The sequence below is a fragment of the Nicrophorus vespilloides genome, unplaced genomic scaffold (assembly GCF_001412225.1).
Source record: "Nicrophorus vespilloides isolate i.1.1-1 unplaced genomic scaffold, Nicve_v1.0, whole genome shotgun sequence".
In the NCBI taxonomy this organism is placed as follows: domain Eukaryota; kingdom Metazoa; phylum Arthropoda; class Insecta; order Coleoptera; family Silphidae; genus Nicrophorus; species Nicrophorus vespilloides.
Window position 1 is genome coordinate 3,495 of NW_017096619.1, and position 24,170 is coordinate 27,664.

The 24,170-nt window shown below is 35.6% G+C and overlaps 1 protein-coding gene across 1 annotated transcript; it reads left to right on the top strand.

Moving 5' to 3' along the window:
- The first annotated feature begins 13,606 nt into the window (after window positions 1–13,606).
- On the top strand, window positions 13,607–15,313 carry LOC108557620 (centrosomal protein of 78 kDa). The gene has a single exon (XM_017914216.1). It carries the CDS (start codon window positions 13,607–13,609, stop codon window positions 15,311–15,313), a length of 1,707 nt encoding a protein of 568 aa, XP_017769705.1.
- The last annotated feature ends 8,857 nt before the right edge of the window (window positions 15,314–24,170 follow it).

The following is a 24,170-nucleotide window of genomic DNA, read 5'->3' on the forward strand; positions in this document are numbered from 1 at the left end:
AACATTTGCACATCCAACTTTGGTCACTATCAAAACTCTCCCATTCTTCAACTTCAAGATTATTATAGTTTTCATTGAAATAAAGATTAAAATTTCCTGAATTATATAAAATAAAATAAGTCAAAATTTGTCAAAGAAAAAGTTCTAGTTCGAAGTTAAAGTCAATTGGAATTCTAGCAAGCTTTTTGACCTCAATTGTTTTATTTTTGTTATTTTTCGAAAAAAATGCATTCTACTATTGGCGCAAACATTTGCACAGCCAACTTTGGTCACTATCAAAACTCTCCCATTCTTCAACTTCAAGATTATTATAGTTTTCATTGAAATAAAAATTAAAATTTCCTGAAAAGTATAAATAAAATAAGTCAAAATCTAGCAATATGACAAATATTTCTATCTTTTTTACCTCAATTGTTTAGTTCGAAAAAAAACATTTGACTATTGGCGCAAACATTTGCACAGCCAACTTTGGTCGCTATCAAAACTCTATTACCGCCTCCACGGATGGACATGTAACGTTGTTCACACATGAACAACGATTCCAGTATTTTTGTACATTTTTTCGTTCGGGGAATATAAATAGATTTGCATATTTATAGCATTTTTGCAGGAGAATGAAAGCTCGAACACTACATTTTTGTTTTTGCAACCTAGTTGATCGTCGGGATTCCGGCGTTGCGTTGCGTTACGTAACTGTAACTGCAACGTAACGTAACGTAACGGAGCGCGCAATACGGCCACATTGACAATGCAATAAAACATTTGCGGGGGGCGCGTGAATAATGGGGGGTCGCTCTACCATGGGCCGATTCGGCTGATTGTTGCCATCCATTATCACGCGAACGCGCGCTCGTTCCGCACACCGAATCTGACAAATATAATTATTCAACAACGAAATCCAACGAACGAAAAAAAAACTAAACAAAATCTAGGAAAAGATGCAAAAAAAATATATTAATAGTTTATTCAATCTATTCGAAATTATTAAAGATGAATCCAAGATGTATTTTATTCAATTTTTTTTTTATGTGTTCATAGCGCGCCCCGATCTTGTCCCATTTGGCAACAAAACGCACACACATAAAATATTCGTGGAGGGGTGGAGTGTGTGTGTAGCGAAGTTGAATGAAGAAAATCAATGATAAATTGAATATTATTACAGTGAAATGTGTAATTCCATTCGCATGCAGTGTACAACATTATTTATCCCTTCGGCGAATTCGAATTCGCGTCTAAAAACGTAAATGAAATACGAGCGACAAGGATCTCGGAGGAAGGAAGGAGGCAGGCATAGGTTTTTAGATGAAGGCGGCTGCTGCTGCTGCGGATGCTGTAGAAACGGAGGCGGCCGTGAAGGAAACTGCGGACGTGTGCAGCCTACGAAATGAACCTTCTACTTCTCCTCCTTCGCATCTCTCTTTCGCACGCCCAGACGTTATATTGCAAATCTCATTTGTGACAATAATTTATATGTAAATATATCCGCGCTGCATTCCAAAAAATTCCACCTAATATGTTTCTCCCCGCATTTCAAATATGTGTGTGTGTGTCTGGATATACCCATGATGTTTTCCCCTTTCTCGTAGGGTTGCCCCATCCCGCATGTCCGGATAATAAATCTAGACGTCCGTGGATGGGAAACACATGCGAATATAACTAAAAGAAGTCGTAGTATGCAGAGGGAAAGGCTAATCTCGCGTTTCTTCTGTTCTTTTTTTTGTCTTATTCCTGTATTCATATTTCGTATTGTGTTTTTATATCTTAAGCCTCACGGGCATATTGATAATAAATTTTCCCGTAAATCCCATTCGTTTCAAATCCACCATGATTCTATCGTTTCCACAAGACTTCTTAACTTGTCTCATTTCAAGTTAATTCGAGCTTTTCATTGAAGAAATTAATTTCTCAAATACTTGAGTGAAATTTAACATAATTCAATTAATAAATAAAAGTTTATTTAACTGAATAAAGAAAGAAAGAAAATATATAATAATTCAATAGTTAATTCGAGCATTGATTGACGAAACTTTAATTTTTCAAATTCTCATTGAAATTTAACATGATTCAATTAATAAAAAAAAGTTCATTTAACTGAATAAAGAAAGAAAGAAAATATACAATAATACAATATTTAATTCGAGCATTGATTGACGAAAGTTTATTTTTTCAAATTCTCATTGAAATTTAACAGGATTCAATTAATAAAAAAAAGTGTATTTAACTGAATAAAGAAAGAAAGAAAATATACAATAATTCAATAGTTAATTCGAGCATTGATTGACGAAACTTTAATTCAAATTCTAATTGAAATTTAACATGATTCAGTTAAAACTGAATAAGAAATATTTATAAAAGTAACATTAACATTAAAAAAAATAACATTTTAACAATTAATTAAATAAATTTTATATTTTTCAGGTCTGTTAATTTTTGGTTTAAATTTTTGTTTACTATTGAAATTTCAAGGCTACTAGATTGTTATGAACGTCACTCAAAACATACACGTAACTAAGGACTCTTTATGGTTGCTAATAACAATGATGGTTTCTATGGTTGATAATAATAATAAGTATAGGTTGCTAAGGAAATTTTCAGGACTTTCTATAGTTGTTCATTATATTTATGCTTGCTAAACAAATGTTTTCAAAGACAATTCTATTTGTAAATGTTAACTTTTAGACTAGTTTCACTGTTGATTTGAGTTCAGATTTCGTGCTTGTTCGTTGTGTAATTTGAATATTGCGAAGAATTTAGAACGATCACTCAGTTGTTTTCCGCCGCCTCAAGGTTTTTGCGAAAATAGAGAAAGAGACATGCAGTAAAATGTGATCCTAGTCATGAATGCATTCACGTGCACACACAAACACACACCAGACTGACGAACTGAAGGAGGAAAAGGCGAAATAGCTGACATTTTACGAGGACGAGACATGCACCAGAACTGCAGATTCGCATGCGATACTGAATTAATTCCCAGATAATTTCAGTTATCCGAACGGGCACGAACGCTAAGGGGGCTGTGGAAATGTTGTCGGGAGGGTCGGTCGTAGCAACCTGGGTGTTGTTCCGTCAAGTTATATAAGAGGACGTGATCTAATTCCGGGCCGATCGAGGTGTTGGTTAGAAATGAAAGTCGCGGTGGGATCGGAAATAATTGCAACGGGGGCGGCTGCTGCTGCTGCAGAGCAGAATCATCTCGATAATTTTATTATTGATGAAATTTTCTATTCCGACGACGACGAAATACATTAGCGCCGATGGGACGGAAATTTGCGCGCCGCCTCTCGAATATTCATAGCGTAATCTCCATCCAAGCGCATCCACCATAAGTCCTCTATCCATTTCTACAGACTTTTCTCCTATTTTCATACTTCATACTATAACAATTATTTGACACTTCTTTTATCGCTTATTCAATAATACATTAACAATTTCAAATTTAAGTCGCACGTAATTTTGAGTAGTGACATTTATGTCATTTGTCAAATGTGACACATATGTCACCAATGACAACCAATAACAATTCAGTAACATAAATAGTATTAATAGTAATTGCAAAGGGCTTTTAACCATATAAACTACAAAAATTCATAGTTATACAAGGTACGAACACTGAATTGACATTTATGTCACCTGTCAAGTAAAGTGACATAAATGTCAATCATATATACCGATTACCAAGTGCACACTGCCACTAGTTTAATTTTCATGACAACCAACAACAATTGATACACCTGATAATAATTTACATAAAAAATTTGCGTAATCTCCATCCAAGCGCATCCACCATAAGTCCTCTATCCATTTCTACAGACTTTTCTCCTATTTTCATACTTCATACTATAGCAATTATTTGACACTTCTTTTATCGCTTATTCAATAATACATTAACAATTTCAGATTTAAGTCGCACGTAATTTTGAGTAGTGACATTTATGTTATTTGTCAAATGTGACACATATGTCACTAATGACAACCAATAACAATTCAGTAACATAAATAGTATTAATAGTAATTGCAAAGGGCTTTTAACCATATAAACTACAAAAATTCATAGTTATACAAGGTATGAACACTGAATTGACATTTATGTCACCTGTCAAGTAAAGTGACATAAATGTCAATCATATACACCAATTACCAAGTGCACACTGCCACTAGTTTAATTTTCATGACGACCAACAACAATTGATACACCTGATAATAATGTACATACAAAATTTACGATTTTTTTCCAAACATATCTTAATTTTTGAAGTTTTCAAATTAAGTAAGAATTTCAAATTAGTTTTTAAGAAATTACACTTTTTTTCTAAAGAATCAGTATACTAAATAAATAGATATAAATAACATGAATTAATGAACAATCGAAGAAATAAATATGAGAAATTTTATGTGATTTTTTTTTAAATTGCTTAAGCAATCAGGATAACTGCGAAGAGAATGAAGGAAGGAAGTATGAAAAAAGAGAGAGAGTAATGAAATTATGATTGTAAGTGGGTTATAAATTGGTGGCGCAGTTTTAAAAGGGTAGTCGTCTTCTCCTCATCGTTGTTTCAGAGGCAGTCGAGTTGGCGTCGTAGGAGGCGGCGGCGGCGGCGTCTGAGTATGAAGAGGAGGAGGATAATGTCTGTGAGTGCGCGGGGTGGACAAGGCCCATAAAGTAGCTTATTAAAAACAGTTTATTGGCTCGCAGTTTGCAAGTTACTAGAGTCTGGAATCCATATCGTAAACATGTCCGGAGGTCCTGTAATAAATTCGGGATCAATTTGAGCCCGGTGACACGAGTCCACCAGGTCTAATGCCTTTATTACACGAGACTAAATCTATATCTTACTCTCTTGCACTCGCATACATACACTCTTCTTTCTCTTAAGCAGAAGGACGAAAGGCTACTACTTCCTGCGAGACATGAAAGTCCCGCTAACAGGATTATAACTTTACGATTGCGGATGTTTGTAAATCCTTCAGGAAATTATCTGATGCGAACGTGTGTGCATGCATGCCGTTTTACTGCCTCGAACACCTTGTTTTATGTCCGTCCGGCTCTGCACAAAACCGCACCAACCCTCTAAAAACAGTTGCCTTCTTCATTCCGCATTGGACAACACACGCCGAACATACACATTATGACCATTAAATCAGGATAAAAAAAAAATGGTTAAAACCACGGTCTTCTCCGAAAACCGACGGACGGTATGAATTATTCCTCGTCTCCTTCTGAAACTTTTAAAAAGGACCTCCTGACTGCCACATAAACCAGGCACATGTTCAGGCATAAAGTACTTCGCCTCCTCATCCACCACCACGGCCATCTCTTTTTTTTTCTTTCTTTCTTTTACTCTCCAACTTATTTTTGCGCTCCACTTTCACACACACATCACACTTTTATTACGGCAGCGGCGAACCTTCGTTTTACATCTGCGAAAATATATTACAACTCGCATATAAAAAAAAACAGACACACACGAAATGTCTGTATATAAATGTGTGCGAGAGAGAAAAATAGAGTTGGAGAGGAAACCGGAATTATGTCGTTCAATTATTTACGCATTTACTTTGTCTCACATCCACCTGAACGATCCAATAAACTGGGCTGAAAATACGTGTTTTTTTTTGTTGTCGTTGTTGTTGTAAACTTTTAAAAGCGAATAATTAAAAGACATACTTAAGTCACTTATTCATTGATGAATCATTGAAGAACCAACCGGAAAATGATACAAAGTCCCCAGTATTTGCCTATTAAATTATGATTTTTTTTACTTTAATTAGAGTGTTCATAGTGGTAATTAGCATTCTTGGTTCATGAGTTACATAATAAAAGGTGGAATCATCGAGTTTTTGTTAATTAAAAAAAATCTACTTTCGCAGCGTATAACAACCGAATGGTTATAGATATAAATCTACTAGTATATTCATATCATAGCCTGTATTTTTTACTTTAATTTAAGTATTCATAATGTCAATTAACGTGTATGCTTATTGAATAATGCAATAAAACGTGAAGATACTTTTATGACAATTTATATTGTAAATTTGAGTCGAATTTTTTCCAAAATTTTACAGCTTATTACAACCAACCGGAAAATGATACAAAGGCCGCAGTATAAGCATATTAAATTATGATTTTTTTTACTTTAATTAGAGTGTTCATAGTCGTAATTAGCATTCTTGGTCCATAAGTTACATAATAAAAGGTGGAATCATCGATTTTTTGTTAATTAAAAAAAAATCTACTTTAACAGCGTATAACAACCAAATGGTAATTGATATAAATCTACTGGTATACGCTTATTAAACCTTGTATTTTTTACTTTAATTTAAGTATTCATAGTTATAATTATCGCTTCTGCTTATTGAATAATACAATGAAACGTGAAGACAGTTTTAAGACAATTTATATTGTAAATTTAAATTGAAGAGTCATTGAAAGTTATAATAATTAAGAAAGGAAAAAATCTTATTGTATTTGGATTAGATAATGTGAGGCATTCAGTTAAGTCATCTGTAGCAGGGATAACGGTGATGAAGAGTGTTCGATGCGAGAGGTGACTCAACAAATTGCATCGAACGTGAGATGGAATGGAGAGAGGCGACAAGTTCGCAAGAAAAAGTTTCCACTTTAAGCGAAGGACCCGTTTAAGGAAGGAAGGAAGGAACGTTGTTTAAAAGATTAGATTTAGGAGTTTGCTGCACACCCTCGTTCTCTCTTCTTATATCTGATCCCTCTCCTCTTCTTCCGATGGTGGTGGCTGCAAGCAAAGGTGGATTAGAGTGTTAAGAGTGTAAAGTTGGTTTTCTTATTTGACGCGACAAGGAAATTACATTGTAAATTGATTATGCAAAAGGCTGCTGCTGTTGCTGCTGCTCTTTCTCTCACAGCAGGACGATGTGCGAAAAGGGATGAGGATCGATTCAGGGTGCATTTAGTAGATGAAGCGTGAAAACATGTGTTTTGTATTCGGAGTGTGTTTGCGGAGGGACGACATGTGTTAATTTGAGTTTTACAGGATTGACGTCTGACCCGGCAAGTCCTGAGAGCGCTCGGCGAGGGAAAGGACGAAGCAAGGACGCCGGAGCGAGAAGGAGTGATGAGGAAAACATGTAACAAAGCAAGCAAGAGCGAGCGAGTGAGTGTATATAGATAGGGATGGAACGGAGAGAGGTCGGTCTTTATACCCTCATGTATATTTCCATTAAAGAAGTGTTCAGTATTCGGGCAGGACGCTCTCTCCTCCACGGAGCTCCGCTCTCGCAGCACCGGAGCCTGTTAGTTGTTCTATAAAAGTAAATCCAGGCAGGACGTGCACAGCTTCCTGTGTCCTCCACCTCCTTCTGCTACTACTACTCGTCTTCTCAGTATTCCTGCCGCCGTCTCCTCTTTGATACCATCCGCACACTTACTCAAAAATTACATTTGATTTTGATATAGAGCTTCTTTATACATTTTTCACCCGGTCCACAGAAATCCCGCCGTCCTCTCGACCGGAAATATGAAAGGAAGGAAGACGCCACCGCAACAGCATGCATCCAGTATTCAGCATCCATCAAAAACCCACTGAAGAGATTTGCATCTCTTCGACATCAATTTGCAACAAAAACCACAAAGGAAATATTGATTCCATTAAATGTCTACATCCTCAATTCAATATTAAATTTAGTTACATAACATCAAAGAAAATATCGCAACATAATCTTTATTTCTTAAAAAGAGAAATTCATGAGATTTTTGTGGGATTATTTGAAAATTACTAAAAGTAGATTAAATATCAGCTGAAGCTAATTACACGGAAGGAAGAAGAATGCGGTGGAATGAGTTGAGCGATGCTGCGGAGAGATGGGGTTGCGGCTGTCCGGTAAATAGAAACGTAGTAAAGGGTACATGAGGTGGAAATATGGAAATAATTCCGGAATTCCGGATTGGATTTTGGCGAAATGCAAATTGGGCGCACGGTGTGATGGATCGCGGTGCAATTAAATTTATTCAGGGCGGGTGTGAAAAAGGTCTGAGTCGGAAAATTAAATGAACAGAAGGAAATGGCCCGTTGCTGTTGTTGTTCGATATATAAAGAGAAGGGAGCGCAGTTATTTGAATTATACACATGATTAAAGTGCAATTGAAAGCTCAGCGAAGCCACCATAAAGAATCGTCTGTCTTTGACAGCGGCGGCGGCGCCAATACACACAATCTCGAAACGCATGCATACATAAAAGACATCCTCTTCCTTCCACGAGCATCACCAGCAGCCAGAAAGACAAATGCGAGGGTGTGTGTTGTAGATGGAAGTGGATGGAGAACGTATTGTATTGGAAATTAGATGCGAGATGGGAATTAGCATGATGGCACGTACTGGTTTATTCAATAATGGCTTAAACGCGCGTAAAAATACGTCCTTCTTTTTCTCATCCTCCGGAGGCGACAAGCGAAGACGTGGGTGGATCGAGCGGAAAAAAAAAATATATATATAAGAATACGGACGGTGGGGGAATGGAAGAAGTGTCGATTTGGTATTGGACGCACGTCCGACGCAACTGCATCATACGTCCTTTATAGTTTAATCATCCGCGTCCGTGAGGAGCGAGAGGGATAAGGGATGACACCAAACAGAAAGAAAGAAAGAAAGAAAGGAGAAGAGAACGTGCAGAAAAGGAATATATATCATTCGTTGAAAATTCCTTGAAATTAAATTGGAAATTGCATGATCCCCGAAAAAAAAGAAAAGGAGGTGTTGTGTCCCGCGTTTAAATAAAGATGTACGTGACGCTTCAGATCTTTCGTCCTCGCGCACTAATATAAATACGAGACCTAAGACAAACAGATCTTCATTGATCCCTCAAATTTATACCCTACACAATTTTTTTTTCTTTCTCTTATCCTTCGTTCTCCTTCGATGGGATTAATTGCGCGGAAGAAGTTTCGTCATCGATTCGGATCGGCGCAAGTTTCGAGTGTATTACGCGACGGGCCGCGGCGTATTTAACAACGGAGACGCATTAATCTGAAGAAGTATCTGGAAACTCTCCCCGTTCCTACACATTCTCATCCTCTTCATCCGCGTTCACCCTCATCCTTCTTTTCAGTTCAGGACCGAAGAACTTAACTTCCCGCGTAACGTCGCCAAAGATCGTCTGCAACAACAAATCGTCCTACATCTCTGACACATATTGCCACCAAACCTCTCTACCACCCCTTTTCTCTATAATCAACTTCACTGCTCGAAACTCCATTTACTAAATGTCGCCTTTATCTTCGCACTTAATTATTGCTTCACAAAAATCATCAACTTTAATTACTTGTTTTCACAGTTTTATAAATTCCACAAATATTTCAATCAACTTAAATAAATTATAAAGAAAAAAAACTATTCATTTAGATTCAATATTGAACATACTAAATGATGCTCATAAAAAGAAAAAATTTAAACAATTTAATGAACTAATATTGATTTTCCCTTAAATGTAAATAAAGTTGTAATTGCAAAAAATAAATGTCTTTACCTTTTACTGTGTTATTATTATAGCTTTTAAATAGAAAAATTTAAAAAGAAAATGTGTAGGAAATAATGAAATGCGACGAGTTAGCAAATTTTTAATGAGCAAATGTTATTTGAATTGTTTGTCGAAATTGTATAATTAAGTGCGTTCAATTAGGTTTTAACTTAATTAATGTTATTGTGCTGATAACAAAAGCAATGCTTGTCGCAATGTTGCTAATGGCAACGGTTAGTTCGCAGTTGTTGCTGTGTTTGCGTGAATTACGTGTGTGTGTGTGTACACACGTTTAAATGTTTTTGTTTCAGGTCGGTTGCGAACGCGCGAACGAATTTCCATTGATCAAATCAAACGTGATGATTGCAATTTAAGTTTGTTATTGAAAATGGAGCGCGCGTATTCCATGCGGGATAGACAAATATACACAACACAACACATAACCTCATGTGTATTTTATGCGTTTGCGTGCTTTTGTCTGTATATATATATTTGTATGTATATTAATTTACAATATTCGGCTTGAAGGCAATGGCATGGGTGAATTAACGTTCTGTTATTTTCAACGCCTGCTCTGCTCTGGTCTCCCATTAAATGCGCCCTATGGAAGTGGGGTGGGTTTTGGTTTTGTTGCATACAGGCGGCTGCGTTAATTAAAGTAATGGCGCGTAATTTGGAGGCGCATTTGGGAAAATTGGCCGCATAGTTTTTGGGGCGCGGGGTGGCGACTGCATTTGTTTTTGTTCTGACAAAAAAAAATTGAATAAACGTGTGTTAAAATCGGGGGTGGCGGCCGCGCTCAAAACGATTGACAATCGAAAACAATTTCGCACACATACACACTCACCTGGTTCAATTCGCTCAGTCGTATAATATTTACAACGCAAATGAAAACACGACTCGAAAATTAAAAAAAAAAAAAACAATAAAATGACATGAATCAATCATTTGTATATTTATTATTAAATCATAATTGTTTTTTTTTTTATTATATAACAGTTTTTTGACAGCTGTCAATTTAAAATACTTCGGTTATGGTTACTATGGCTATAATGATCTATGTTGCCAAGGACGCTAATAATTTTTTTATTTTTAAAACGATCGCTTAATCAAATATGCGAAACTCATTGTTATCATGCCCAAATAAGGATTGTTTAAATGTATGCAGATGAGCATTTTTTAATAATCTAACCTAACTTTTTTTTGCTGTTGATTTAAAAAATAAAATAAAATGTACTAATTGATGTATAAAATGTACTAATTATGTAACAGTTTTGACAGCTGTCAAATTCAAATTACTACGATTTCCATGACTATTATGATCCATATTTCTAAATAATCTAAGTACAAATATGCGTAACTGATTGTTTTTATGCCCAAATAAGGATTGTTTAAATGTGCGCAGATGAGCATTTTTTAATAATCTAACCTAAGTTTTTTTTACTGTTGATTTAAAAAAAATAAAATGTACTAATTGATGTATAAAATGTACTACTTATGTAACAGTTTTGACAGCTGTCAAATTCAAATTACTACGATTTCCATGACTACAATGATCCATATTTCTAAATAATCTAAGTACAAATATGCGAAACTGATTGTTTTCATGCTCAAATAAGGATTGTTTAAATGTACGCAAATGAGCATTTTTTTAATAATCTAACCTAACTTTTTTTTTGTTGTTGATTTAAAACAAAAAATGTACTAATTGATGTATAAAATGTACTAATTATGTAACAGTTTTGTCAGCTGTCACATTCAAATTACTACGAATTCCATGACTACAATGATCTATATTTTTAAATAATCTAAGTACAAATATGCGAAACTCATTGTTTGCATGCCCAAATAAGGATTGTTTAAATGTGCGCAGATGAGCATTTTTTTTTAATAATCTAACCTAACTTTTTTTGCTGTTGATTTAAATAAAATATACTAATTGATGTATAAAATGTACTACTTATGTAACAGTTTTGAAAGCTGTCAATTCAAATTACTACGATTTCCATGACTATTATGATTCATATTTCTAAATAATCGAAGTACAAATATGCGAAACTCATTGTTTTAATTCCCAAATAAGGCATTGTTTTAATGTTCGCAGATAAGCATTTTTTAATAATCTAACCTAACTTTTTTTTACTGCTGCAATGTACTAATTATGTAACAATAATCCATATTTCTTAATAATCTAAGTACAAATAATAGTCGATTTTATATATTATTTGTATAGATTTTTAAATAGCAAATACTAAATCAATCACGTTCCTAAGGACGCTACACATGTTGCTATGCACGCTTTTCCTAATCCTAACATGGTTACTATGACAATTGATAACATAATTCAATAATTGTTACTAATCCAGTTCCTAAGGATGTTGCTAAGTATGTTATATGGTTGCTATGTACAAATAACAGTTAATGATCAATAATTATGATTTATGAATTATGATGATTATTTGTATAGTTTTTAGATAGCAAATACTAAATCTATCACGTTCCTAAGGACGCTACTCATGTTGCTAAGCACGCTTTTCCTAATCCTAACATGGTTACTATGACAATTGATAACATAATTCTATAATTGTTACTAATCCAGTTCCTAAGGATGTTGCTAAGTATGTTATATGGTTGCTATGTACAAATAACAGTTGATAATCAATAATTATGATTTATGAATTATGATGATTATTTGTATAGTTTTTAACTCATGTTGTTAAGCACGCTTTTCCTAATCCTAACATGGTTACTATGACAATTGATAACATAATTCTATAATTGTTACTAATCCAGTTTCTAAGGATGTTGCTAAGTATGTTATATGGTTGCTATGTACAAATAACAATTGATGATCAATAATTATGATTTTCAATGGTAAAATAAATTCGTAGTAAATAATGAAAATTCTATTTGCAGCTTATTCGTGATTTAGGGACAATTCGAGTGCAATTCCCAAATTTAATGAAAGCAAAATCGCAGTCAGCGCCACACTACTTTACACAGCCCCCTTTCTTTTTTTTTTCCCTTGCAGAGTGGATGCATTTGGAACCGAAGCATTTTTCATGCTGTTCCCCTTTTTCTTCTCATTCTCTTTTTTTCTTCACTCTCTTTTGTTTTCTTCCTCTGTTTGAGACGACTGCTCGATACGTGTGTGTGTGCGAGCGCGCCCGGACTAAACGGTTTTCCATGTTCCCGTGGGTAACTGGCAACATATCTTTGTTTGTCGTTACGTGCGTGGCGCAACTGGATGGGGGATGGAGCTGAAGCCAATGGAAAGAAAAGCAAAGGATAAAAACCGAGTGCAGAGGAAAGAAATGAACGGTAAATGTTTACTCCGCTTCGGCAAAATGAAAAAAGTTACACGGGACGCGCACAGCACTCTTGGAGAAGGGTTTTATGGGTGGACCAACCTTCACATATATACTTTTTTTTTTCTCTTCTCTTCCTTTTTTTGTGTGTGTGTGTGTGTCTATAATAGTAATAATAAAGAAAAGGAAAAGATGGAAATACACGCAGCAGCAGCAGTTGAAATGTAAGCAAATTCTTTTGAGGACGAAAATCCTGGGGGTCGAAACAACAAAAACAAGAAGATTGTCTTCGGAAAGAAACGAATGGCAGATGATGACGATGATGATATAACTAAAACGTTGCGCAAAGTTTCCTTCGAATGGGTCGACTTTAAACGGAAACTTTCATAATAAGCCAGAAGCTAATAAAGCGAAAATTTTTTCCCCTTCGAAAATAATCTAATACAAGTATTTATCATTTCTTCAGCATTTTCATACAAACAATTTTCCATTCAATTTGTTAATTTCTTTACAACATTTCAATTAGTAATAACAAACATAAGTTGTTTCTAGGTTTGTCAAAAAATCAATTAATTTACTTTAAAACTTAATTTCTAATTTAAATTAATATAAATCGCAGTTGTTCAAAGTCAAATGGAAAAAATTACAATTATTTTTTTTGTTATGTCAGATGAAGCAGTCACTACATTCGATTCATTAAAAAAAATACAAAAGAAAAATAAAACTTTAAGGGATTTTAACAGTTTTCTTCGTGCGTCCAGTGCGAAGGTAAACCTATTTCTAATTGGAAGTGAAATTGTGTGAAAGAAATGCCGTGCGGTTCGTGCAGCGAAAGCAAAGAATGCCCGAAACCGGTGAACATCTTCTACGTCTGGTACGGAGAACTCTGCAGAAGATTGAACATGCAACCGTTGAACATTGTGAAACCGGCGAGACCGAAGAGCGAAACTATCTTGGATTTCGTGTGCGATCGAGTTAAACCCGAGGAATGGCCACCGATATTGAACGCGTTACGTCTGGATACGAGTTTACACGTGATTGCGGTGAGGAGTAAAGTTCAATGCAAGTTCTTGCACGATGTCGATACTGAGGATAAGGCGAGGCATATGAAGAGGAGGGCCGGATCTTTGTACACTGGATACATTTTGAAAGGTTTGGTGAAATCGCTGACGAATTGCGTGAGGAGGAACGATGTTTTATCTAGTTTGGAGTTAGATGGGATTCCATTGGGGATCGAGCACGTTGAGGCGCTTCTGGAGGCTCTGAAGAAGAATTCGACGATTAAAGTTTTGACTGTAAAGTATTGCACTTTGCGGGATTTGGGATGTCAATTGCTGTGCAACGCGTTGAAGCAGATGCCTAATATCGAAGTGCTTAATCTCACCGGTTGCGGATTGGGTAGTTTGAGTGCTCAGTACATAGCTCAAGTGGTTAAGTTTCAGCAGATCAATAGGTATTGCGAGAGTTGGCACAATTCGTTGAGGTACGAGGATCCTGAGGTCGGGATTATGGCTGGACTGAAGAGGATCACGTTGAACAATAATCCGAACATCAAAGATGAAGGTTTAACTTATATTTTGGACGAGTTGGACGATGATCTGTGGATCAAAGCCTTGGATATGCAGAGATGCGGAATAAGCGAAAGCATTCTACCTAGATTGATCGACGTTATCGATTATAGCAGATCTCTGGAAGTGGCTGATTTCAGGGCTAACGATCAGTTATCCCCGAAGAGCATTGAAAGGATACTGAACATCTTGAGGAATAAGCATCAGTTTGGTTACGAGAGCGAATATCAATGGTGTTACACGGCTACGACTCTGAATCCGGAAGGTTCGGTGCATGAGACTACATCAACAACTTCAACTAAGTTGATTCCCATGAAGAGCAGATCGGTGCCTCTAAAAACCAGTTCCACTAAGCTTCCTTTGAGGCGGATGAAGACCTGCACGGCGATTAACAAAAAGGTTGATAAGTATCAGAACGTTAAGGCGAAAACCATCGTGGATGCGAAGAAGGACGTTTTGACGCTGCACGATGAGCTGCAGAAGGAGATGGCGAAGCGGATCCAAAGCGAGTTGGAGAACAAGAGGTTGAAGCAAGAGCTCGAACGTATCAAATCTTGCGTGACTTTGGAGTCGCAGCACCAAAAGGAGAAAGTGGTTAAATTCGATCCGATCCCAGAACCGAAACGCGTCAAGGCGAAAAGCGCTAAAGCGAAAGCGAATAAAGTCGAGTTCGTTTTCGAGAATAAAACGCAGGTTCACAGTATTTTGCAGAATCTGGTTAAGCAGTGCCAGGATGGTAACGGGGATGAAGAGAATGAGGATGATGTCGAGTATTTCAAGGATATTTTGGAAGCAAGCAAGTCGAGTGCAGGCGGCGGTGTTAAGGAAGAGAAGGAGGACAGTTCCGGGAGCAACGCGAGTCTCATCAAATTCATGAAGGACATCAAGAACGAGGACGGGAACATGTGGTCCAGCAAATGCTACCAGAGCCATCTGTCGGTGCATTGAAATTACGTGGAGGAAGGAGAGATGTAATGCGAGCGGGAAAATAAAAAGGAAAATTGAACTTTGTTTGGTGTAATTAGTTTTCTTTGGGTTTTGCGTATGCTTCTGTTGCTGCTGCTGCTGTTGTTGTTGCTGATACATTTTAGATGATGGGGTGACAATGTTATGAATAATTTAAGGAGGCGCGCACACGACTTCAAACGCGCACACAGAGACGGTCTCGTCTCGTCTCGTCCTCAAACTCACTTCTCTCGTCCTACGAATATGCTAATGAATAAATCTTGCATCTTACTTTGAGCTGCGCTCTCCACTCGCATCTGCATATAAATGGATTGTCGGACATAATAACGCAACGTGAGGTTGTTCTCTCCGGAGATCCCTTCTCTATACCTCTTCCTGTGTATATATGTGTGCGTCTTCATCTTCATCCCGATTTATGCATTTATTTTTATGCGACCTCCGAAAACGAGATTGAAATTTATGCTTTTTTTATATATACATCTTTTCCGCCTTCGTCCAATATCCGCGTAACGACCAGAGGTCGCCTTTTGGGAAATTCCTTCTCAGCTTTCGCAGCAATTCCATCATCACACACGAACATCATTTCCCACACTGCAAACATGAATCAAACATAAAGCGCATCTTTACAATTTTATTCCGTCTACACTGGGGTTGCTGAAACGGGAATTCCCAACACTTAAAACAATAAACATCAATCATTCTTAAGCAAGGAAACATTTTTAAAAAATTAACAATGAAAACACAAGCACAATGTTAATAATGTCAATGTTAAATGCACTACATAATCCAGAAACTTTTTTTTTTTGGTTATTCAAAACCAGCAAAGATTTTATTTGCTGAATGTTTAATGAAACGACTTTTTATAAATTTCTCAATTCCCGAGGATTCCCGGGAATGCCTTAAACGCAGTTGTCTCCAGTCCCGGGAATTTTAACTAAAGAATTGTAGGCAAAACTAAAACTTCTTGAATTGCAATTAAGATTAGATTCGCTGGGAGGAGGACGAGTTATACGTTTGAAAATCTTTGAACAAAGTTTGTATTTGCGTTTCACGAATAAGTAATATATTTTCGTTGCAAAGCGAGAATAACTGGATTTAGCGAACGGAAATGCGGGACGAAAGGAAGCGAAAAAGAAGAGTTATCCGCAAATAATCAGCGATTCCGTTTCCGCATTCGCAATGTCTTTCTTCCTTTCTTTATATATCGTGTACATAGTCAGACGAACTTTCCGAGCGACGAGTTTCAGAGAGAAATAAGTTTAAACAATTTCGATGCGAGAATTTCAATTGGGGACGTGTCGCAGGTCGAGGAAGGAAAGAATACAAAAAAATATATATATATAAAGTAAGGAAAAACGTTGGAAGAGCGAACTTTTTTGGCCCAACAACAAGTGATGGGAATATGAATAAAACGTTTGGATGCGGTTTCGAGTAAAGTGTTGAGAGATTGGATGTAATTCTCGTTTAATTGAGATGATGATGGGGAAGCTCTCTCTCTTGCTCTCGGTCTGTCTTCAGGCTTTGATTCGATTCGTACGCTCAATATTGGTCTAATTAATTGGAGCAATGACACCGGAGCTAATTGGGACGTAAACATTGAAGGTTTCAATTTGTGTTGCTGAGCTTGCACCGCACGATTCCGAACGTAGCAAGGCTGCATTTCTATACGGTCAAGTTCAAGCCTCCTTCTATTGTTTACATAATTCCCGATGAACACGCGTGCTTCGATCCACTATAAAATCAGTTAAACGAATCCAATAAATCCATTCGTTTACTCACAATCAACGTAGAATCATTATGAAGTTCGTTGTTTTTGCTACAATCGTTTTGGTGTGCTTCGCCGTTACGGTAAGTTCGGTACATTTAGTATCTTTTGTTTGTTTAACTTTTCTGTTTGTAGATGGCGTCGTTGCAGTTGGTGCCAGCGCCGTGGTGCGTCTGCGGCACCGCGATGAAGTTGAAGCTCTGTCCCGAATCCATCGAGCAGATGAAGCAGAAGTTTGCTAGTACATTGGGCCTCTTCAAGACGTGTCCCTGCAATAATCAGCCGGAAGTGCCGAGTTGGGCTTCCTCCTCAGGATCCGGATGCGGTTGCGGATGCCGATTCTGAAACCTCCGATCCAATGCGAAGATGGGAAGACGACATTTTTAATCTGTGATTTTGAAGGAAATAAAAAACGCACAAATTTATACCTAGCGCCATCTTTTGGTAAAATAATCAGTACTTGTTGAAATATTCGCACTCATGATTCCATAATTTTTGTTTTTTCAATGTTTGTATACAATTTTTGTTTACTCTTCATTTAGTGTTTATATTAAATTAGTTTGCGTTACAACCAGTGTTGTATAGCCACTGCGGTGGCGTTCCTTAGTACATGGAGAGCACATAACGCACATAACATAGCGCCAAATAATTTGAAATTTAAAATAATAAAAAAAAAATACTTTATCCTATCAAATATTTTTTATTGTTTTAACGTTTTCGCACTATTTATATTTGTATCCGCGACTGCTTGACTACTTTTAACCGAGTTTGTTCTGTTAAACATTTTAGTCTTTCTTAAGACTTGTATTAGTCTATTAATTAGTGAGTATTGTTAAATTAGTAGGATGGCGATAAAATCCTTTGTTACATTTACTTTTAGTTCTTTATTCCCAAGGTTGTTTTGTAAGTTAAGCCATTGGATATATTTAATTTATTTTAGCTTTCCAGTCTGATTGAAGGAACATTTGCGAGGACTATAAGGTGGGATAAATTTCACTAATTTGTTTTAGGCTATTTAGAATTTCATTTAGGATTTAAATAAACTGAACTACAAGTAAACTCCAGTAAGTGTATATTTAAAATGTATTGTACAACAGTAAACAAATATAACTATTCAGAAAGGAGATACACTTGTCCAGTTCCGGGATGTATATACAAAAATACAGATATTGTACTGAAAATACTGCACCTCTCCAATATACTTTACAGGGGTTGAATTGAGTAGGGCCTATTCCAACAAAATATCCTTTTTTGTTCCTGACTTTATTGGTACTTTTACATGCTGGATTGAGTAGGTTCGATACCCACTTACTCAAGTACTTGTTGATTTATATTTGATTCATTCTGTAATTTCTTCTGCAAAATTTAGAAATTAATTAGTAGAGACATATGAAATATCTAAACATTAGCTAATCAGGAAATAACGAATGTAAGGATAAGCATATATTAGTAATTTTTATTTATTTCAATACATTATTTATAGATTTAGTGAGTAGTTGTAAAATAATTAACTAATATATGTGGTGCCGAACTTGTAATGATATAAATGAACATTTAGTTGGCTAAATTTACAGAGAAGCCTGCAATTATTTATGTAATTGTATAATTTGCAATGAATAGTAATATTAGATAATATATAAGTAAATTATATATGTAAAATATCACCTTTAAATTTAATAAATGTCGAGAATATGGATGGCACAACCATACGCAACGAAGCTCACACTTTAGACGGTAAATATTTAGGTTATGTTTTGGTATATTGCTTTCGTTTGAATTAAGGTTGCATAGAGACCACTGAAGATGGCGCCACTCGATTTTCAAAGTTGCGAGGGCACGCCACCACACAGCGTCTTTGGTCCGCAGGTTTAAACTTAAAGAAGGAAACGTCAATTGAATTGGCAAGTAGTGAAAGTTGGATGGATTGTAACGAGATTACGGACTTTAATTTCGCAGAGTGCAAATTTCGTTAAAGTCAAATAAAAAGTTGCGTGTTTGGTGAACGTGATTCGGAAACGTTTGCTTGGAATTTGTTGTATCAATAATGAGAGAAAGATGGAAATAGAGGAGAATGTAATGGAGTTAGGGTGAAAGAGAGACGGGGTTAAATAAATTGTAAAACAAGGGCAGAGCAAGATCAAAGCGTGGAGGAAGAGAAGAAGGAGAAGATGTTGGAGCGAGGGAATGTTGTTGCTGACGTGGCGACACGTCGCACGAAACTTCATTTCGCGTTGCTCACATATCCTACTCCTCCACCTCTTGCAGATGGATGTCTCCGCCGTCTGCGGAGGAAAAGAAACGAAGAAGTGAGGGTTGGTTGGTTGCCCTTCGAAAAGCCATTCCGAGTTTCGCGTAGTTAGTATGCATACGGCGCGATCCCCGGCCTCAATCATCAGTATACATAACGCAAATGTCTCTTGCATTCGCGCCTCCTTTCCATTACGCCTCATCCTCCTCCTCCTCCACCAAGTTAAAAAGCCGAAATAACTCTTCCTTATTCGCTTGCAACGCGGCTCCGCGAACCGGATAATTTATGAGTATTTATAATGCTGTCCCCCTCATCTCGCGCGCAAAATATTCCGACCGTCTTCTCATCCCTACGAAACTACCATCCAAAATCCTCTCCCCGAAAGACATCGCAGAAATCCTTACGAGTCCTCGATGTTAATGCGATGGGCAAAGTCGTTAGGAAAGAGCGGAGTCATCGAGGATGTTAACTAATTGGTCATCTCTGGTCATCATCATCATCTCTGAAGACCTCCACCCTTCGCAACGAAACCGAAAAGGCCGTCCGCGTCGTACGTGCCTTGAGCAACGCCGGACCGGCTTTCCATTTTCCCTTCTCTCCGTGCCAAGTGTCGGCCCCGATCGCATTAACTTCATAAAACCGGTGGAGACGAAGGCCCTTTTGCCACCCTTTCCTATTCCTCTCTCTCCATCTCTTTCCATCTCACCCTCACGTCTGCTCATACACATTTTACGGCCCCATCTCGGAACGAACCCGAAACTATTACGCCTCTCGACCATTAACATTTTTACTGCCAATACACTAATATTTTTCCTGTTCGATTCCTCGAAACGACCGCATCCTCCATACGTACACACTCTTATTACCGCATATAAATTCAATTTCACGTAGATGACCCTAAATCATCATCATCATCATCCATCCGCACACGTACATCGGAAATGTTTTCACACAAACAAACCGACAGATGGCGTCTCCATTTCAATCACATTATTTTCAATCTGCATAGAATTTTAACATAACATAACTCGAATAACATTTGTGTCTCAAAAATGATTTTACATTTGTATTATTCTTTATATTTTCAGCTTCAATTTGCCTGTTTAATATATGTTCTAACCGTATTGGTTCTCGAGAAATTCAATAAAATGTAAATGAACTACTTACTAAATTATAAAAATATCTTAAGCCTCAATTTCTTTATACTCTAATTAATCCCAATATTTTTTATTGAAAAGTTTCTTAGAAATTTCATTGCAATCTTAGCTTTAATTAGTATATTGAATATAAATTGAATTAGTTATAGAGAAATGTTAAATCTTTCTAAATTTTAATGAAAATATTTGAATTGGTAGCGTGCACGTAGTAATAACACTAATAGCAATAATATTTAAAAAAGAAAAAACATGTTTTTATTACATTTCTGTGTGTGTTTATTTCTTGATTGAAACGTTGTCGCAATTGTGCCGCATTACCTGCAGTAATAACATTCACGGTATAAACTTTGCAGATGCTATTTCTTAAACTTTCACTTAAACATATCATAACTCGAATAACATTTGTGACTCAAAAATGATATTACATTTGTATTATTCTCTATATTTTCAGCTTTAATTTGCCTGTTTAATATATGTTCTAACCGTATTGGTTCTCGAGAAATTCAATAAAATGTAAATGAACTACTCACTAAATTATAAAAATATCTTAAGCCTCAATTTCATTATACTCTAATTAATCCCTGTATTTTTTATTGAAAAGTTTCTTAGAAATTTTATTGCAATCTTGAATTAGTAGCGTGCACGTAGTAATAACACTAATAGCAATAATATTTAAAAAAAATAAAAAAACATGTTTTTATTACATTTCTGTGTGTGTTTATTTCTTGATCGAAACGTTGTCGCAATTGTGCCGCATTACCTGCAGTAATAACATTCACGGTATAAACTTTGCAAATGAGTAAAATTAATACACGCAAGCGGCGCGGCGTCGGTCTCCGCCAGGGCGCCGCGACGGCGGGCGTCGCGAGACAACTCTTGAACATACCTAACAATCACTGCGTTTCTCTCTCTCTCTGTTTCACTCGTCTATATCTCTTTACTTGTCTCTCTCTCTCTCTCTCTCTCACCCGAAGAGAACAGAACGTTGCATCCCCTGTTTTCTCATACCAGGAAAAACTAATTTCCCGACCAAACCCTCAACTTTCCGGGAAATGTTTAGAGATGCATAAATATTTAACGCGTCCTCTACAATTCTCTCTCTCTTTTCCACTTCTCTTTCTTTCTCGACACGAAATTTAATTGATCGCTGCGGCGTCGCAATGCGAAATAAATAAAAATCCAGTCCGCACTTCAATTCCTATTCGCCAATTTTTTTTTTTTTTTTCGTTGGTTGGCCTCAAATTAAATCGCATTATAGACTCCGGTCAGGTCTACAATTTGAGGTCGTTTCCTTTCCACCGTGCACTTTATTAAAAGCCGAGAGCCGTGGAGGAAATCAAGAAAGGAACGCAAAATAGAGAGATGGAAAAAATAAAGTGGGAGACGGAGGCGCGTAATGAATATAATATTAATATTTTCGAAACGTAATCCGTTTGAAATGTTAATGAAAACGAAAAGAGATGAGAGGAAGAAAAACGAAAAGTGGAATTCCCCAAATGAATTTATGATTCGGTAACGTTTTTTCTTGTGAAAGGAATAGGAGGAGAAGAATCCCTTCATCATTTCTGATCTGAAATTAAAAGCAAACTTATATTATTTTTTTTTCCTCGTAGGGAGCGAAGACGTGTGATAAATTTATTAGTGAAGAGATGTTGAACGTGAGAAGGAAGAAAGAGGAATCGGTTTCGAGTCTGCGATGACTTTAATCCCGTTGCGGCTTTGCGGGGGTGCGAATAACATTAAAAATTGTAGCCGATGTCCGTGATTTATACGCGCCGAACGGGATTATCGCATAACTTTAAATGAGATCATTATACTGGTGATACTGGAGCACATTTTCAATTGGTATTATGATGAAATGTAGAAAACATTAGTTGCGACATCTAGCGTAAATTGATTAAAGCAATTTGACAAATGTTAGCAATTTGTTTGTCAAATTGCCAACTGTAGAAAATAATAAGTAATGATTTTAGTTAATGTGAGTAAATTCGAATTGGTTTAATAATAAAATATGGATGCGACATCTATCGTAAATTAATTATAGTAAAGTGACAAGTAGAAATAAAGAAATAGAAATAAACAATACGTGACGATACCAGAAGTTTCCAGTATATTCGAATTAGTATTTCAATAAATTATAAAAAAAAATCCATGCGACATCTAGCGAATATTAATGAAAGTAACAGAATAGACACAAAGATATATACAATAATAATACGTAATAATTTTATACATTTGAGTATATTTGAATTGGAATTACTATGAAATAAATAACAAATGAATGCGACATCTATCGTAAATTTACTTATAGTAAAATGACAATTAGAAACAAATAAATAAAAAAAACAATACGTAACGATACCAGAAGTTTCCAGTATATTCGAATTAGTATTTCAATAAATTATAAAAAAAAATCCATGCGACATCTAGCGAATATTAATCAAAGTAACAGAAGAAATAGGATAGAAACAAAGATATATGCAATGATAATACGTAATAATTTTAGAAATTTGAGTATATTTGAATTCGAATGAAATAAATTAAATATGAATGCGACATCTATCGTAAATCAATAAAAGTAATTTGATTAGTGAAAGAAGTAAAGATAATAAAGATATACGTAATGGTTTAAAAAAAATTGAGTATATCCAAATTGGCAATACAAAAAAAATCCATGCGACATAAATTATAAAAAAAAACATGCGACATCTAGCGAATATTAATGAAAGTCTCAGAAGAAATAGGATAGAAACAAAGTTATAGACAATAATAATACGTAATTTTTAAAATTTAGAAATTTGAGTATATTTGAATTGGAATTAAAATGAAACAAATAACATATGGATGCGACATCTATCGTAAATCAATTAAAGCAATTTGACTAGTAGAAATAAAGACATTTAAATATAATAAAGAAATACGTAATGATTTTAAAACATTTGAGTATTACAAATTGGTAATACAAAAAATAAAAACCATGCGACATCTAGCGAAAATTAATGAAAGTAATATAACAAATAGAATAAAAATTATACAATAATACAATTATAATACGTAATAGTACAATATACAAATTTGTAAAATAAAAAATTACATAAATTATTGATGCGACATCTAGCGTAAAATTAAAAACAAATATACAAAAACTATTTTATTCACTAAATACTTAAGATTATTTAATCACAAATATGTTATGTTTAACTCTTGCTCTCCCTATTGAGAAATAACTGAAAGTTGCTGAAATATGAGCAAAGCAAAATTTGAAAATAAATACAATAAAAATCTACAAGAAACTATTTTTCTAAAAGAAGACATAAAACTGTAATTTATCAAAAGTTTCCAATTTTAATATATAAAAAAAAATATTGACAGTTTATGGAAAAGTATAGAAAAGAATGCATGTTTTCTCTTTTGTAATCGAGTTTAGAATTCAAAGAATATTTGATTTTTGTATATATATACATATACTTTTTTTAATATAAAAGTTTTCAGTCTGTCCTTCTTCCAAGTAAACGCAGAAGGCTTTATTTTGTGCGTGTGTCCCTGTCACCGTTCATTCCTTATTCATGTTCTGCACTCACTTCAATTTTTTTTTCTTTCTATTTTTCTCGCCTTCCATCTCAGCCGCCGCTGATCTAAAATTAAAAAGGAGAACGTGGAATAAATTAA

Coding starts and splice junctions, on each gene's coding strand:
- LOC108557620 (XM_017914216.1), top strand. CDS start 13,607: ATGCCGTGCGGTTCGTGCAGCGAAAGCAAAGAATGCCCGAAACCGGTG.